A 17,178-nucleotide genomic window follows, 5' to 3' on the forward strand; every position below is an offset into this window, starting at 1 on the left:
GTGAGCTATATAACAAATCGGCTATAGCCCGTTATGACGCAGTGTTTATAAAAATGAATTTCATCCTTGGAAATTACCATAATCCTTGTAAACAAGTAGACTTTCCTACTGCGTTTGTGGTGGATTTGTAATAAGTGCAAGACTATGAGCACATCAATTGCGAAGGAGGAAAGAGTAACCACAAAGGAAGAGTGACAGATGTGCTCCTTTATTCTATTTAAAATCAGTGACAAGAAAATAGCTAAAACATAACACTATGTTACTTAATGGACAATCAACTTCCGCCAGATATAAGCCAGATATAAATGGCGCTACTATTGTCCACATGATCTCGCTAAGCATAAAAATAATAATAGCTAACGATTCACAATAAATATTAAATAAAACTGGATACACATTAGATTGAGTGGGCGCATGCGATGCAAGGATCTAATGTAAACAGGATGGGCAACATGCTATGTACAACATGCAAGGCCTGGCTACCACAGAAATGGCACTCCTTAGCCTGGAAAACTAGTTTGTGCAACCCAAACCACTTGAAACTGCCACTCAGGCACCGAGTTTTTTAGAACTCCAACAAGGAATCAATGAATAAAATCTTTTTTAAATGTCAACCAGCATCTTAATCTGGAAAAGTTGATCCATGCAGCAGATCAATAGCGATATATCACAGATACTTTTTTTTTAAACATTTTTTTTGGTTAACAGGGTATTTATGGTGCAAAAACCTCTATAGAACATAATCTGGGGAAAGTGCAATAGAATTCTTTTCTTGTCACAAGAGCATATAAAGAGTTGAATAATGGAGATCCTGTGGTGTGAATCAAATGCATTCACGGTTGCTCTAAAGAGAGTCCATGAGGGATAACTTCTTGGTAGTAACAATCATACCTCCATCGCTGCCAACGGATGACTGATGGTCATCGCTGTCATCATTTGATCCGATCACATCCACTTCATCTACAGAAACAAGAAATGTGTGGATATAATAAGGACAGTCCTCTCCAGCTCTTGAAGAGAAGGCCATAGAATGATTATTGTTACCAGGAAACGCAGGCGCTAATCTGCAAGTCAATGATCAATGCAACTCAGTAAAACTAGTCTAGAAATTCAGATCAATAATGAACAAAAGGGTCAAGAGGTTCGCACAGCGTGCAATACAGGTTTTTGAACATGAACAGTAGACAAATGACTGAGCACATGGAGTGAAATACTTCTTCACAAATTTTCTTCAATGATCACCACAAAGTCTAACGACTGCTGTAACGAGAATGACTGGCTGGGGAAAGAGGAGGGAGTCCAACGAAATCAAAGGCTCAATAGAAAAGAAAGACAAAATCACACTATGACTTTCTGGCTTTTTATGCCAACAAATGTTCAGTTAATAGACTAATGGAGATGAGCCAGCATACACCCTCATGACACCCCAGCTTCTAGACTGAAGTGTAAATGAAATCATGCTGCCATGGCAATTTAATGAACTCTAACTGACAGCGGGCACCAAAATTATTTCCCAGTAAAACGTAATAACTATAGTATATGCTGCCAATACATGTTTTTATCTTGCGTTATAGGCTAAAATCTGCCTCTTGACGCTCAACTGTTATGTCAACAATAGTTATGCCTGGACTGTATATCAACTAACCATCAGCAAAATAATTTGCCTTGCAGGTCCGGTGCACTATCACACAAATGCTCTATCAAGGTACCTGATCTGAATGAGAACACAGCTAATGAAACAAAATGCTCATGCGTCAATGGCGAAGCAAATTAGCCTACCATTCACCTACTTTCATCAATGACTTTTCTACATATGCCATTAGCCAAGAGAATCACTAAAGGCTGGTTCAGACTATATCGCCGTATCTCGGGGTTAATGCCACAATACTTCGGTGATCATCGATGATAGCCATGTTCACACTATCACAAACCCATCCGCGTTTGGATCAGGAAATATTCCGTGACGTAGTGTTTTCATTTATCTTTTTAAATTTTCAAGAAGAAACTTCGTTGTTTTTGTGTGCTAAAATCAAAAACTAGTCCCGCAACAGCTATCATAAACGGATATGAATAAATCACTCGATCCGCGACCGAGAAATTACTATCACCGAAATGGTTCACATTTGAAAGGCTCGGCGAAATATCGGGAAAGTTTGACAGCTGTAAACTTTCTCGACGTGTCCTAGCCTGTCTCGACAAACTGTTGTTTTTGCGAAGTTGTCCCCCGTCGCGCGAGCGAGCAACAACAGCTTATCACAAGTCGTACTGCACCTGATGCATCAATTGCATTTATAAGGAGTTGTTCTCTTCCATCTATGCGGCTTGGTTGCGATGTTATGTCAGTTGCTCCATTGGTAATCAGAACTGATTTCGTGCAAAAATTTATGTAGAAAAAAATAAGATTACAACGTTTAACCAAAGACTGTTGGTTGTTTACAACTCTGTTGTAAACTTTAGTAGAACTTGAGAATAAAATAAATTGAAAATAAAATCCATAAGAACAAATAAAACTGACTGATACAAAAATAGAAATTAAACTGACTGAGCGCACAAATAACGACATGTTTGGTCGCTGTTGTTGCTTAAGTTCTCAAGTTCTACTAAAGTTTACCGCAGAGACTGGTCGCTGGTTAAACGTTGTAATCTTATTTTTTTCTACAAAAATTTTTGCGCGAAATCCGTTACGATTACCAACGGAGCGACCGACATAACATCGCAACAAAGCCGCATAGATGGAAGAGAACAACTCCCTATAAGTGCAGCTGATGCATCAGGTGCAGTACGTCTTGTGACAAGCTGTTGTGTTGCTCGCCCGCGCGACGGGGGACAACTCCGCAAAAACAACAGTTTGTCAAGACAGGCTAGACGTGTCCGTGATGCTTCGTCAATGCCATCAATTCACGGTTCACATAATTGACGATGGACGCCGAAAGGGAAACCCTGACAAACGGCGATATAGTGTAAACTGGCCTTTATGGAGCAGCTACTGGTAGTAACAAGCAAATCTCACTATGTTTCTACTTGAATTTTATTATTAAAGTGAGCAAACAGATGTGTCATTGACAATAGTCATGTGATAACACTAACAAATGAAAGATGAATATGTAACGTACAGCTGAAAAACAATCTGCTATATTTGTTTACACATGAGATTTTATTAACGGATGATTCGCGATTGTAGGGTTGCTCAGAAAGTAGACCAACATCTACTAGTGGCACATATGGTCACTAGCTGCCTGACGCTTAAGTCAAAGCCGTGCTTGCATGAAAGAGCGAGCACAAATCAACTGTAAAAAATTTTTTCAGTGCAAAAGTGCTATAACGAGTTAATACCACGAGATAAGATATTACATCGACAAGAACAGGTCAAGCGAGAACCAGTGTACGTGAGAGGCAAATAAATGACCAAGCCGGTTAGGCATGTAACACATAGCTGATTGTGAGCTGAGCTGGCACGTGATGACAGTCATGAAGCATTGGTAGCTATGAAGAAATATTGCGACAGTTAATAGTGATTCTTGAGAGGAAAGGCGACGCTATCATAGTGCCATGGATGCTATCAGACTGCCATGGTGATGAGCACGGCAGACAGCTGTTCAATGATGGCTCACGTCTTATAAAAAATGTGTCATTTCATTAAAATTCTTTGTGGCAAACCTGCACTTCTAAATAGATCAGACCCCCCTCTTTCTCAACTTTGACTTTTGGTGCGAATGTGTGTGGAAAACAAGAATATTTGTTTTACACCTGGCTTTCATCACACCGCCTGTGAAACTATTTGGGATACTTCAAATGGTTGGAATGGAGTCACTAGTCCAGCCTGGCAAGAATTACCCGCATGCAATGCAGAGATTTAGCGAAGCCAATGCCTGGTATCTGCCTTTACATTCTGCGGTTGGTTGGGAAGGTGAAAAGGGCAAGCCTTGCGTATGGGAAGGATAGCCAGTTTCTATTACCCTTGAACAATAGGACATAGGTCACGCCTGTAGCCCTATCACGGACAATCTGCGCACGCTAAGCCGTCCTACATACATTCAATACATTAGCTAATCGTCTATCCAATACGGCAAGTACTTTACAGGTGAAACTCCTACGATTAGGGAGCAGCTCTGATCACACACATGGTTGACACGTGGTATTTATTGCTAAGGTATGGGACACGCAAGTTAATGCATTGTACAGGGACGATCATTGAGCATTAGCACATGTTTTATTAAAAGAAACGATTCTGAAATGTTGTGGTGTCACAGGAGGCCCCATTACTCAGGGTCTCTGATGCCTAGTATTTTGACAGGCCAAGATTCTTCTGTAATTTGAGTTCACACAGTTGTAACCTACAGCTGCTTTGAAATTGGCTCGTCCCAGAGTAATTACTAGAGAGATATGTTAATATTTGATGCCCAGCAACAGGATCTTTATGATTATCATAGCTAGTCAAAAAATCGGTAGATTGGCTTACTTGGCGCAAGAAATAACACAACACAAATCTTTATCAAACATCAGCATTCAATTAACACAAGGCATGAAGGGAAAGTCTGTATCATAGTTTATTCAAAGGTGACTCGAGTTTAAGACCCTCACTTGTCTTTTTCTAGCTCTAGAATATATGTTGGTGGCCTCTAGACATCAAGACACTTTGAAACTGGCAACACAGGTTGGAGTTTGGACACCATGTCAATACAAGATAGTCTGTGCCGATGCTTAATGCACCCTTTCCTGTTGGCTGAGAGGACCCACAATAATTTTAGGTATATTGGCTGACGGTATATAACAAACTCAGAGGACTGTTTTATCGTGTTTCATTTTCTAGCAAGTAATAAAATGAATTACTGAAAAAGCTTGTTTTTAATAATTTTGATAACTTGAAACAACAAACATGTGTGCAAGGGCGATAACAGAGTAAGCTAATACGCAAAAGAATGCTGATTTAAGTGATGATGCAAGTACTTAACACATTTGTGTAGAATATCGCGTTGTGTCTCCACACTATTAGCCCAAGCAATCACGTATTTAGTTTAGTTCCACACTACTCAAAAGCTCTTTCATAAAGTAATCATTCCAACCGACATTAATATTCCTCAAAGACCAGCGGCAAAAAGAAACTGCTAGCCTAACAGCAAGTAGGAAAGCTTGTCTTGGAAATCCCACAACATCATGGAAGCTTCCAGCATAACTATCCACGATGATACATCACCGATTATACAATAGAAACCTGATAAACAAGCCTAAACTTGAATCGTACGTTCCATTCTTTATCCGGGATTTATTCGGTCAGCATGACACATGGCAGTGAAAAAACTTTCCTAGACAAGATGATGCTCTAAAAATGGCAGGCAAAAGCTGGCTAGGAGCACTCCATTTGCATTGGAAATCAAGGATGAGCTATGGCTGCTAATAGTCACTCATAATACTACATATTTGTTTAAAATTCCCTTGCCAAACCACATCGCTTTCCTGTGAAAGTTCACGAGCAGAGAAAACAACGGAGAGAACAAGGGGTTCATAAAAGCACAAAAAACAGCCTTTTGGTGAGCCAACGGAAGCCTAATTACCTACTCCCTGCTGTTCATCTCGTCAATAAGTCATTCAGCCTGCACTGGTCAGTCAGGAATGGACAGTTGCAGATCATCAGAGCTCAATAAACACTAGTCAGGCCTAAAGTGTGGTGAGTCTTTGGTGCCAGACTACCTGTTGCTAATCGCAAGTGATAGTTCACTTCATAACTTGTTCTGGGCTGACCAAGGCAAGCTATTGTAGTAAAATTGCAAGTAATAGAGTCTCTCTTCTGGCAAGAAATCCACAACTCCAAAACGAAATTCGCATGTTCCACTAATGATAGCATCAATTTAAAACTATCTTTTAAACAACACAATGATGAATAACTTCAATTATGATAGCAAACTATGGTATAATAACAGGGGTTGTAAACGGCCTCCACAGCAGACCCCAAAAAGATAATTGACAGCTATTTTGATGACAGATGACTGATTGTCCCAAGCCTATGAATCCTGTCTACAGTCAATATTAAAAGTTCATACTTGTTGTTCATAGATAAAAAAGCTGGTGGTATGAAAGTATTTTTAAAACTTTTGACACCCAAATTATTTTCTCTGAGGTTTCGAGTTGCATAGAGAGTATAGTAACTATAGTTGGTCATAAGAAAGGATGCGTTTCGCATTAATAAGCCATTGAATTGTTTCCAATAGCTGACTTTTGATCTAAGAACCTTCGAAAAAGCTGTAAGACGCAAATGAAGAGATGTAGAGAGATAAACAACGACAGAGTTGGGTATGACAAACGAGGTAACAAAAAAGACACTGTCACAAGGTCTCTTCGAACAATTGCAGTTACCTTGTTCCTCAGTAGAGATCGAAGAGGTAGAGGAATTGGAAAGGGTAGAGCTTGAGCATTCACTGATAGTTCGTTCCGCTCGCGAGTTCCTGTACGCCCGCAAGTGTTTGAGCGAATCGAGACGCCTTTTGAGGTAGCGATGTTCTCTACTCAGGTTGTCTTTTATCATGCACTGCTTCTTCTCCTTTTCTTCAAGCGCCTGCAAATGAAAAAAAGACACAATATAAGAGGTTCAGCAAAAAATGTGATATTTGTAGATACGACACAATCATTTGTAGAATCATTTGATACCGTTGGAGAAGATGAATACGATACCGAAAATCTAGATAAAAGGCAATTTCACGAAAGATAAGAATTCGCAGGGTTACTTGAGTCCACCCTAATTATGAACAATTACTAACAATTACTAGCAATAAATGGACAAGCAACATTTTTGCAGGGCCAGCTTAGCACAAGGTCAATACCCTCTACTAGCAGGAGAGAGGCCATTGGGAGTGCAACTAAATAAACTAACCCATTAAATTAAAATTTTATGATAATTTGCTATTATCTACGAGAACATCAGTTAATATCTCCAGTCTTAGGAGATTTAGTGTGACTAAACAATCATTGCTTCAATGACACTAGCCAAATCACTCACGAACATGAGCAATGAGCGCTCATCCATGTAGCATTTCATTAGTAACGGAATGTAAAACATTGTCATGTAAAACGAAACGGTAACAAAATGCGATGAAGACACAAGCGGCTGTCTCAAAGCGTCATAATTGAGTTCAAGACTAAATGGAAAAATTGAATGCTTCTTTGATGAGATTGTTGCGAGTTCACTGGTCAATTTCATCAACAGTGTAGCTGCTTCATTAGATCAATACTCTACTCAAACACTAATCTAATTAAACAATCCTTCAGTTTATTAATATTTTAACAAGAGACAAGTGATACTTTCAAACTTCCTCGCAAGTAGGTCAATAACGCCATTATAAAAACACGGGCTCTAAAGTTAAAGCTCTTAATGCTTTTTATAGGCATCATCCAAAGAGTTAAGTTGCGACGATTAGACCAGGAATCTAATGCAGGCAAGCGTTTTTTATGTTTGTCTGGATGGCAACGCACTTGCAGCCAGCAGCATTTACAAGCAACATGTGGCGAGTCCAAGACTTTGCGCGAAAGACTGATTCCCTCTCCAGAAGATAAATATTACAAGGTGTAGATAACCCAACTACCTTTGTTCATTTTCTTACGAAAAAAGCGTTGACAATAACGGATTCTGTTGAAGATCCATACCACATGGCCAAACCTTCCCAAACACAACATTAATACAAAGGAAAGCCATTCACATGACGCCTAAGTACGCCTGATGATAAAAACACAATTGATTTTTTATTCAGTGTCAATATACACAAAAAATAATCAAACAAATAATTATTAGTAGTGCATTGTGCTCAATTTGCCCGCCACACCAAGGATGAAATTGTACAAAGGGCAGCTAGTAGAGAAGCATGGCACAGCATTCTCGCTTAAATGCTTCCACTGTAACTAGTATACGCCTCACTGCCACCATGATAACCTATTTTTTCAAAACTATTACTACGCCTGTCAATATTTGTGATTAATTTGAGCTTTGCAGCTCCATTTCTGATCTGCGGTCAGTTAACGCTTGGAATTTAGCCAGTTACTTTAAAAAAGAATGAATCACTGATATCTGGTTGTCAACTGGCACTAGTACAAAAGGCAGCTTGCCCAGGGGCTAATGCATCTGATAAGGAGGCATGTCTCGCAATCTCTTTTCAAAACTATCCGGTTCTTGTGATAAATCGGAACATGAATGCTGTCAGTTTCCCAAATAATACTTACCTGGATGAAAGTATACTAGTTATTTGTTGAATAAAAAGGTAAGACTTCATTGACCAGTTTGTACACACCCATTATTGTACAGACCAGTCTAGTCTTACCCTAATGAATGCCTTTGCCTTCGTAAGCAGTCCCAAAGTTGTATGCTTCGTCGAGTCAGAGCCAAGAGGTACCATGTCTTTCAATTTTTCCAGGCAAAATCGCAGATGGGCTCTCCTACAAGGCGGATAATTAAGATTTAGAACAAAAGATGTTAAACTCAGGTATTTATCACCGGTACGCAAAGAAATAGCCTAATTAACTTAATCCGTGAGTTTTGAGGAGCCCTGTCTGGTACTACAACTGAGTACTGCCCTTGGCTAATTGATACTCGCTAGTTCTCACAACAAGAACAAAATCGATCATTATTTTCTCCATCAGCTGTCATACCTCAACATCAACCACAAGATGGCCGTGGCTACGCAAGCCTTTCGTGGCTACGCAAGCCTTTCGGCTACACCCATTCAACTCATTTAATTATCATCGCATCTATAGAAGAACACTACTAGCGTTTACTGACTACTTGCAAAGGACTAGTCGGCACAATTCTGGTCAGAAAATCTGCACAGCCATCAGTCAATCAGGAATAGAAATCGCCTACTGTTACATGTAGATGGCAGATTGCAGGCCATGGGTTAATGCATGACCACTCCCTAGCGAGTACAGGAAATAGAGCGATACATAATGCATAGCAGCATGCAAATTATGTCAACCAATTATTCAAAGGCTCATGACTGTTGCAACTATTACTAACGCAGGTGGCCAAAGCAAGCATCAATCATGTGAGTGTATTGAGGGGAAGTCCTTAAACCACATTTGCTAAAAAGATGCCATGTAAGTTTGGTAGCATCTTGTATTCAAATGAGATAATATTCTCAGTTTGTTGCAAAAAATAGCGTTGATGGGGACAAGCTATAGAAATCGTGTTGTTATATATTAAGTGGAAATACAAATACAAAGCATCTTAGTCATGACTTATGCTACTGCAAACCATGAGTTGTCCTCGACTTTGTCTAATATGCTGGATTAATACAATCAATGGAGAGATACGTACCTGTTTTTCTCTAATTCGTTGTGAGTAGTTCTAAAATAGAATTAATAATAATACAGCATAAAAGAGTAAATCGCTTTAGAACATGGAAACAAGATTAACTTCATTGATGTTCAAAGTTAAGCGAAAAAGATGAGCGCGCGCACACACACACCTGTTTCCCTGATGTTTTTTGTGATTGCTAGAATTATTAGATGTAGGTTTAATGTTTGGCTTGGTTCGTTCCAGGTGTTCTTCGGGTATAGGTAGTGGGCATGCATAACCATGTTCCGCTTCTAAGAAAATAGACAGAATAAGCTGCAGGTATTTTTTGGACAAAAGCAGAATCTTGACCAATTACGCTCAAAATGCATCAGCTCAAACAAAGAATTAAACACACAAGTTCGCACAAAACACCTGCACCAACAAAATCATGATGTATCTTCAGCGAGCAATGACCGATTCATCTGACTTCAGCAACCAAAAATCGAGCGAATTATGAGGTCACTTCAAAGAAATATGCTTAGAAGTTTTTGCTCAATCGATCATAAAAATTTCCCAGAGCATCCCAACAGGTTCGCAGAAAACAGCATGTAAAAACAGATACTTATCCGAAAACCGAAGCATAGTTACAAGACACAAAAGGTATAACCCATGTTCTCACCTCGTTCTCTCCGGTCTAAATACTCGGCTGCTTGAAGTATTTGGGCTATACCTATGCTCATTATTAGAAGTCAAATACGTTAAGATATATAAATTGTACAAAAGAATAAGTTATAGAAGATTAAATATAGATATTTAAATTGGTCAAAAAATGGCCAGCCAGATTCCGAGCACTCCTCTCTCCCACTGACTCTTCATCAGGGCATTAGAAAACATTAGAGCACACGCGATTGGCTGGCATCTGCAAAAAACTTGATAGGAATTCGCAGCTATCCAATACTAATCTATGTAACAAATGCCTTGCACTACCCATGTGATATTGACGTCAATCTAAAAACACAAGACACGTGTCTTACTGCGGCGGGGATAATTCTTATATCAGCTGATTCGGTCGGCATGCGAATAGTTTGGCATACATCCTAACATGAAATCTCGCGATACGCCGTACTCGTCAGTTACGTATTACGTGCGCGCGTGGGCTATGAAAAGACAAGACAACTTTAAAAGTTCAGCAAAACTTTTTGAATCCAATAGCTAGGTTTCTACAATTTCCATAAAACGTTTGTCTAAGATAACGCTCCATATTTTACGACTAACTGCTCTTTGTGGACTTCGAAAACCAATTGTGCACCATCGCATTTTTCATAATACTAGTAACTGAGCTGAGAGTTCTCGAGTGATCAAACTACTGTAGAAGTATACGTAAATGCAAAATGCATTTGCAGCGTCGTTTTTTTAACAAAAAATTTTATTACAGTAATATAGATTATTACAGTATAACCACTACTTTAAAAAAATCGAACTAGTTGAAGTTTAAAATATATGTACTGTGCATCGTTTTTGAAAAAATAAAATAATAAATTAAGTACATATATTATTAGTTCGAGTCTGTACGCAAGTCCGTAACAATCTGCAAGATCCACAAAAGATCTGAAGATGGCGTATCAAAGATAATTAATAATATCTTAATAATGATATAATATCTCATCTGAGACTTATTGCTCCGAGCTTCCAGTACTGCATTACTAAACTAGTGAGTACTTTCGAATCAAAGCTATATAACATAAAATGTTTTTCAAGTTAAATACAAAATCAAAAAGAAACATTGTAAGAAAACTCGTAGGATTAGGGTGGAGACAACCCTTACTTCTGGCGTATCTGAGCTGGACCTTACGCTTCCTGTGATACAACCTGCTGAACCTGACAGGAGGAAAGTAAAAACAACTTACTTGTGCTCTGCTTTGCCCAGCAGAGTGTGCTGTACCCAATATTGCTGAAGATAACACCTGCTGAAACTAAGAGGAGGAAGCGAAAACCAACTCATTTGTGCACTGCTGAGACCAACAGAGTGAGCTAAATCTAATGCTGTCTGTAATACAACCTGCTGAAACCAACAGGAGGGGGCTGAAATCAATTTAATTTTGCTCTATTGAACCTAACACTGCTTGCGATACAACCTGTTGAAACCAACAGGAGGGAGCTAAAACCGACTCACTTGTGCTTCGCTGAAACCAATTGCATGTTTGAACCAAACGCTGCCTGCGATACAACTCCAGGGGGTTCACTCTTTTCTATTCATCTTCAAAGGCTCAACGAAAAAAGCATGTTTTATGGTTGTTTTTTGGTGGCCAGACACTCTAGAGTGTTTTCATAAGAAAGGGTATGTTTATTTAGTTTGGTGCTGTGGGTAGGGGGCTAAACCTGTCTCATTGAGTTCCACGCAGTTGAAGGGGATATTCATGAGCAAAATAGGGGGCAAATAATCTGTAGTGATGAAGTGATAAGGGGTAGTTTTTTATTAATGTGTAAGTCAGTAGAAAGGGTACATTTTATAACATCTCAGACTAGCCCTTGGGGATGAACAGAAAAGGGTGAACCCCCTGGGGATACAACCTGCAAGAGGGAGCTAAAACTAACTCACTTGTGCTCTGCTGAAATCAACCGAGTGCGCTGAACTCAACGCTGCCTGCGATACAGACCAACATGAGATAACTCAACTTTTGTAAAAACAATAACTCTTTTTAGTTATCTAGTTATTGTTGCAATCTTGTCCAAGCTTGGTGCTAGTCTTGTAATAACGATCAAAAACAATATTTATCCAATGAATAAACGATGTTGTTATATTAATAATACCAGGTGTCTCTTTTAAGAGCAAAATACAAGCTGACTTGCCTAAAAGATTGCAGCAGTATCTATATTACATAAGAGATTAATAGCTAGAGATTAATAACTACGGTTCAAACTGACCAATCACATGGTCTTTTTAGTTACAGACACTGTAAAGCTTTTCACATTTGTAACAATAAAAATTATTTAGTGACAACTAGCCATTGCAGTGCAATAATCTAAACATTACCAAAACGTCCATAAAATTTTACATATACTATGTAGGGAATAGTACTCTTGAGAAACAGTGAGACATCTTGATAACTATAAAAGACTAAGTACAAAATCTTAGTTCGAGAAAACGTAAACACAACAATCGAAAAATGTTACTTAAAATGACTGTAATAGTAATAGCAACCAATATTTAGGCTATTCTGAGACTAACATAAATGAATTCTTTTAACATGTGAACAGCAAAAATTAATTTGTTGAAGATTGTTCATTGCGTATGAATTTCTATAAATCTCAATAAATGGTGTCTGTCATTTTTTTTATGTCAACCTCTGTCCTAGAAGCTCTTTGTCTATGTATATCGGCTTGGTCGCCCCGTATTTTCATCAGTCTATTCAAAACTAATGCATTTGGAGTTGCTCTCCCATGATACTTTTCAGGACCATCACTCATTTCAAAGAGTTTGGTCGCTAGAATAGTATTTGCGATTTTTTAGGTGTACTGCACACCATAGACATAGTGTCATGTGATGTATGCTCAACAAACTAACTGTTTCAAGTTGGTGATTTACTTCTGATTTATAAATGATTTAGGGTACTGTAAATGCCGTGTAAGTGCTTTACCTGCCATGTAAGTCAACCCTCCTTCTTTGGCTCAAATCGCTTGATCAGTATATGTCAACCGGCATCAGAGGTGGGTGATGTGTAGCTGAGGAAATGGGCATCAAATAATCAACCTCATCATCTGCAGAAACACCCAGGTTTTTTTGTGTAATCGGCTATACAGCGATTAAAAAAATATTGTGCGAAGACAGTTTTGTGAAAACCATATACATATAACAATATGTATTCAAAAGAAACGCTATGTCGCAAGACAGGTTTCTGTCAGGAATCACGATTCATGCACAAAAAAAAGATAGATCGACGATAGTAGATGTGCCAAATGAATTATCAAAGCGCGGGCTCGTAGGAAAATACTACGAAAAAATCATTAAATTAGAAAAAAATTATTATTCCAGAAGAGGATCTTTGTGATGACAATTTGAAGGTGAAGAACAGAACTTTGTGTTTGATCCATCTCATGTTGAGTAAGATTACTATTATTTTATGAATAATTCCTATATGTTATATCATGTAATTTTGATTTGCGATGGTTTTTTGAAGTTGAACATTACTAGAATTCGTGTCATAGAAATTGTGACCGCTGTATACGTCGGGAATGAATTCTTAAGCTTGAAATTTTGTGTCAAATCTTTGACTTTTACACCAGCATTTACGGTGTCAGCCAGTATTTAATTTTTATAAAACTAAACAAGTTTAGCTTACTGAAGTTGATTTTACTCTGGCATACAGTAACTAATGACCACCTTGTTATAGATGACACAAGATTTGCATTGTTTATCAATTTCAAACGACTAAACCTTAAATGCAAACAATTTTTAATGTTAACTTTGCTCTGTGAGTTCCAAGGGTTCAGTTCAAAACATTTTCTAAACCATTTTTGAATCAGAGTGTGAGTCTTCAATAAGAATAACACCATCACAACTAATAAGTCCATTTTTAAGAAATTCATGGCATCAAAGCATTGTTTCCAGATTTTCAGGCTTCATAACTTGAGGTATAATTTCTTATTTGTTACAAGTTCTTAGGCTAATGGCTAGTGCTAAGCAGGCGACACGCCAGCTATTCTTTGCTCATGACTCCGCTACTAAGTAACCGTATAAGTCTTCACTCAAGCCACTTCAAGTAACTGTATATGTCTCGTAAGTAAGACTCGTAAGCTCACCTCCTTCGTCTTTAAATACACTTAGTTCTGATAATCTGTTCTATACTTTAAAATAACATTAATAATTTAAACTTTACTGTTTCAATCAAAGTATTTGTTTAAAGTAAGATTTTCTGAAAAGGCTTGTGATCAGTAATAAATTTAAAGGTAGTGCCCAATGTATACAAGCTACGTGCTGGCGAGTGACACAAAGGCTTGCATGAAATATGTATCTCACCAGATGGCTGCTTGTAAATTCAAATCTACCCAATACAGTTGGGTTCAACTTGATACCTGCAACAATTGTTATTTTTTATAAGAATAAGCGAGTATATAAATCATAAGAAGTTTCTTGACTTGGTCACAAAAGCCTCGGTAGGCTTTTAACAACTAAAAGTTCTTACTTATTTTTCACAGTGGAGCAATAACCAGAGCAATATCGGGAGTCTATCTACCTATAAACTGAACCAAACATGAAAAAGCACATGTTTCAGACTTTCTCAAGTCTCGACAGACAGGATAAATGAATCTAGAGAAACACCAGGCTTAGACAAGAACACTAAAAACCTCTTAAAATTCTAGTTGCCATTGCTATGGCTTACGTATTCAGCTTGAAAACTACACTAATTAAGCAACCATTTGTGTTAAGTGCAAAACAGCTTGTGACATAACCGTTAAACTATCTAACCTCACATAGTTCAAGTTGACATTTCTGTAATTAACATGTCATTTTTAAAAAAAGTTTATTTACAGCTACATACATTCATTAGCTACTGAACAAGAGACTAGTAAAGCAAAATAATACCATTTTTCCATTAAAGAATATAGTCGGGTTATGTAAAATTTATTCAGATGAGTTTTCTACTTGCAATGCATAAAGCAAACACATATAACTATCTGCTCACATGTAAACGCCGTGGAAGCGCTGTAAATCAGTAAAATCCTATTAAGGGCCACCGGTAGGAAACAAAAAAACACTGTGATGAGTATATAGTGGTAGTAGTCCAAGCAATAACCCTTGCACTAGCAAATATTGGTATTAGTCATAACACCTTCAAACGTGGTTGTTTGTTGTTGTTAGACTATTTGCAGATTCTGAAGCTTTGATGAGTGTGCATATTGCTATGTTTCATTACATTTAGGTAATGTCTAGCCATAGATTTTTTTGATTTGATTTGATTTTTATTGCGTAATAATAACATGACAATATGAGTAAAAAAATACACAGAGTAGCAATAGGACATGCCAGATAGCCAGAGGCTAGAGTCAAGGCAGCCCCAGCAAGCAGTAGGAAAAGAAACAGAATCAGCGATAAGCGCACACTCCGGAGCACCAGAGTCAGGAAGGACAGTCCCAGGACGCCCACAGGCGCTCTACCAACTTCGCCTTCAGCTGACCCGGAGCAGAGCCCGCACAATCACTCAAAAATTTATTATATAATTTCATTGCACTAAAAAATATCGATCTCTGTCCCTTAGAAGACAAACACTTTTTCAACTTTAATTGATTTTTACTTTTTAAACGGGTATCTTGACAATGATCTATCATAAAATCTTGCAACTCTTCCATGGGGAAAGAATTTGTTAAAAACATTAGCAGGCGATACTGGAATAAAATTTCAATTGGCATTATTTTTAAAATTTTAAAATTTTTGGAAACTGTTTGATTTGGTTTAAAATTGAGTATTATTCTGATTGCCTTTTTTTGCATGATTAAAAGTTTGTTTAAATCAGTTTTGTTGCCGTGGCCCCAAAACTCGATTCCATAAATTAAAAGAGAATAGAAAAAACTGTAGTACAAATTGATCATGGTTGATTTGTCTAGGTAGGGGCGAATGAAACGAAATATTAGTAATATGTAATTAAGTTTTTTGATGAGACTTTGGATGTGTTTTTTAAAAGTCAAGTTGTTGTCTAGCGTGATACCTAAAAATTGAGTCGAATCTTTGATTTGTAGTTGAGAATTGTTTAAAGAAAGGCTTAGATTATAATTTTGAGTGTTTTTAGACGGATTTTTGAAAACTACTTGAAATGTTTTACTGTTGTTTAAAATGAGTCTGTTTGATAGGCACCATTCATTAATAATATTTAATTCCTCTTGGAGTTTAGAATTATCTGTTGAAAATATATTGGTGTCATCTGCGAATAAAATACAATCCAAAGCAGGTGCAGCATTTACTAAGTCATTTATAAAAATTAAAAATAAGAGGGGTCCTAAAATTGATCCTTGTGGGACACCAATCGTAATTGCCCTCATTTGCGAACAATCAGTATCTGTTTTGGTAAATTGAAATCTATTAAGATAAAACAGCTGTTCAAATCAAGTTTAAATAGATCGTAATCTGATATTCATATATGGATTCTATTTTAACCCAAAGCTGTTGTTTTTATCTTTGCTTACTCAAAAAACACAGGTTATCATATGAGAATTGTGAAGTTGGGGCTTTGTGATTCTGTGTAAATGGGAGCATAAGTTTAATGACTATTATTTCCATTATTCTAAGTTTTTTACAGTATAGAAAGTAGAGCGAGTTATTTATTAACTGCCAATGCATTCTGCCACTCACGAGTGAGTACTAACAGTACTGACCTGAGCCATTTCCCGTTTAGCACTTGGTAATCTTACGAAATTGGAAATACACCTGTTATTTAAAGTCACATTCGAACTAACGAGCTGTTAGTTTGAATTATGAAATACTTGATGCTTGTAATTTAGGATATTATGATATTTCTGCTTGAATAATGATAGCGAATAAAACAGAGCATTTAGATTGATGAAGTGTTCTTTTCATTTATAAAATTTGTTCAAAAAGTTGTATCTTCGTTTGCTAGTAGAGACACTAACAGCTATGATCATAGCAATGATCACTACTTGATATTGTGGATGCAAACAAAAGGTGATACAATCATTATAAAACAGACAAGTATTCATTGTTATTCAATGTCTGCTGTTCTTAACTTATTATTTTGACATTTGCCTTTTATATGAAGTTTTTTAAATTATAATTTCTAGCTACACAATTTAATTATAATATTAGAATAAACAATAATTATAATATATAAAACATCTGACAAATTAAAGATTTGGTTCTCACTTTAGAAATACCTACTGAATCTTGAATCACTATTCCCATTTCATAAGAA

At 37.3% G+C, this 17,178-nt stretch overlaps 1 protein-coding gene across 1 annotated transcript; it reads right to left on the reverse strand.

Moving 5' to 3' along the window:
• Positions 1–192: 192 nt before the first annotated feature.
• Positions 193–10,141, reverse strand: LOC137393458 (max-interacting protein 1-like). Its single transcript, XM_068080023.1, has 6 exons — positions 9,936–10,141; positions 9,447–9,567; positions 9,296–9,325; positions 8,304–8,418; positions 6,352–6,550; positions 193–960 (listed from the first exon to the last, which is right to left on the reverse strand). Exons 1-6 carry the CDS (start codon positions 9,994–9,996, stop codon positions 845–847), a joined length of 642 nt encoding a protein of 213 aa, XP_067936124.1. The 5' UTR covers positions 9,997–10,141; the 3' UTR covers positions 193–844.
• Positions 10,142–17,178: the final 7,037 nt, after the last annotated feature.

The sequence above is a fragment of the Watersipora subatra genome, chromosome 4, assembly GCF_963576615.1.
Source record: "Watersipora subatra chromosome 4, tzWatSuba1.1, whole genome shotgun sequence".
Lineage (NCBI taxonomy): Eukaryota > Metazoa > Bryozoa > Gymnolaemata > Cheilostomatida > Watersiporidae > Watersipora > Watersipora subatra.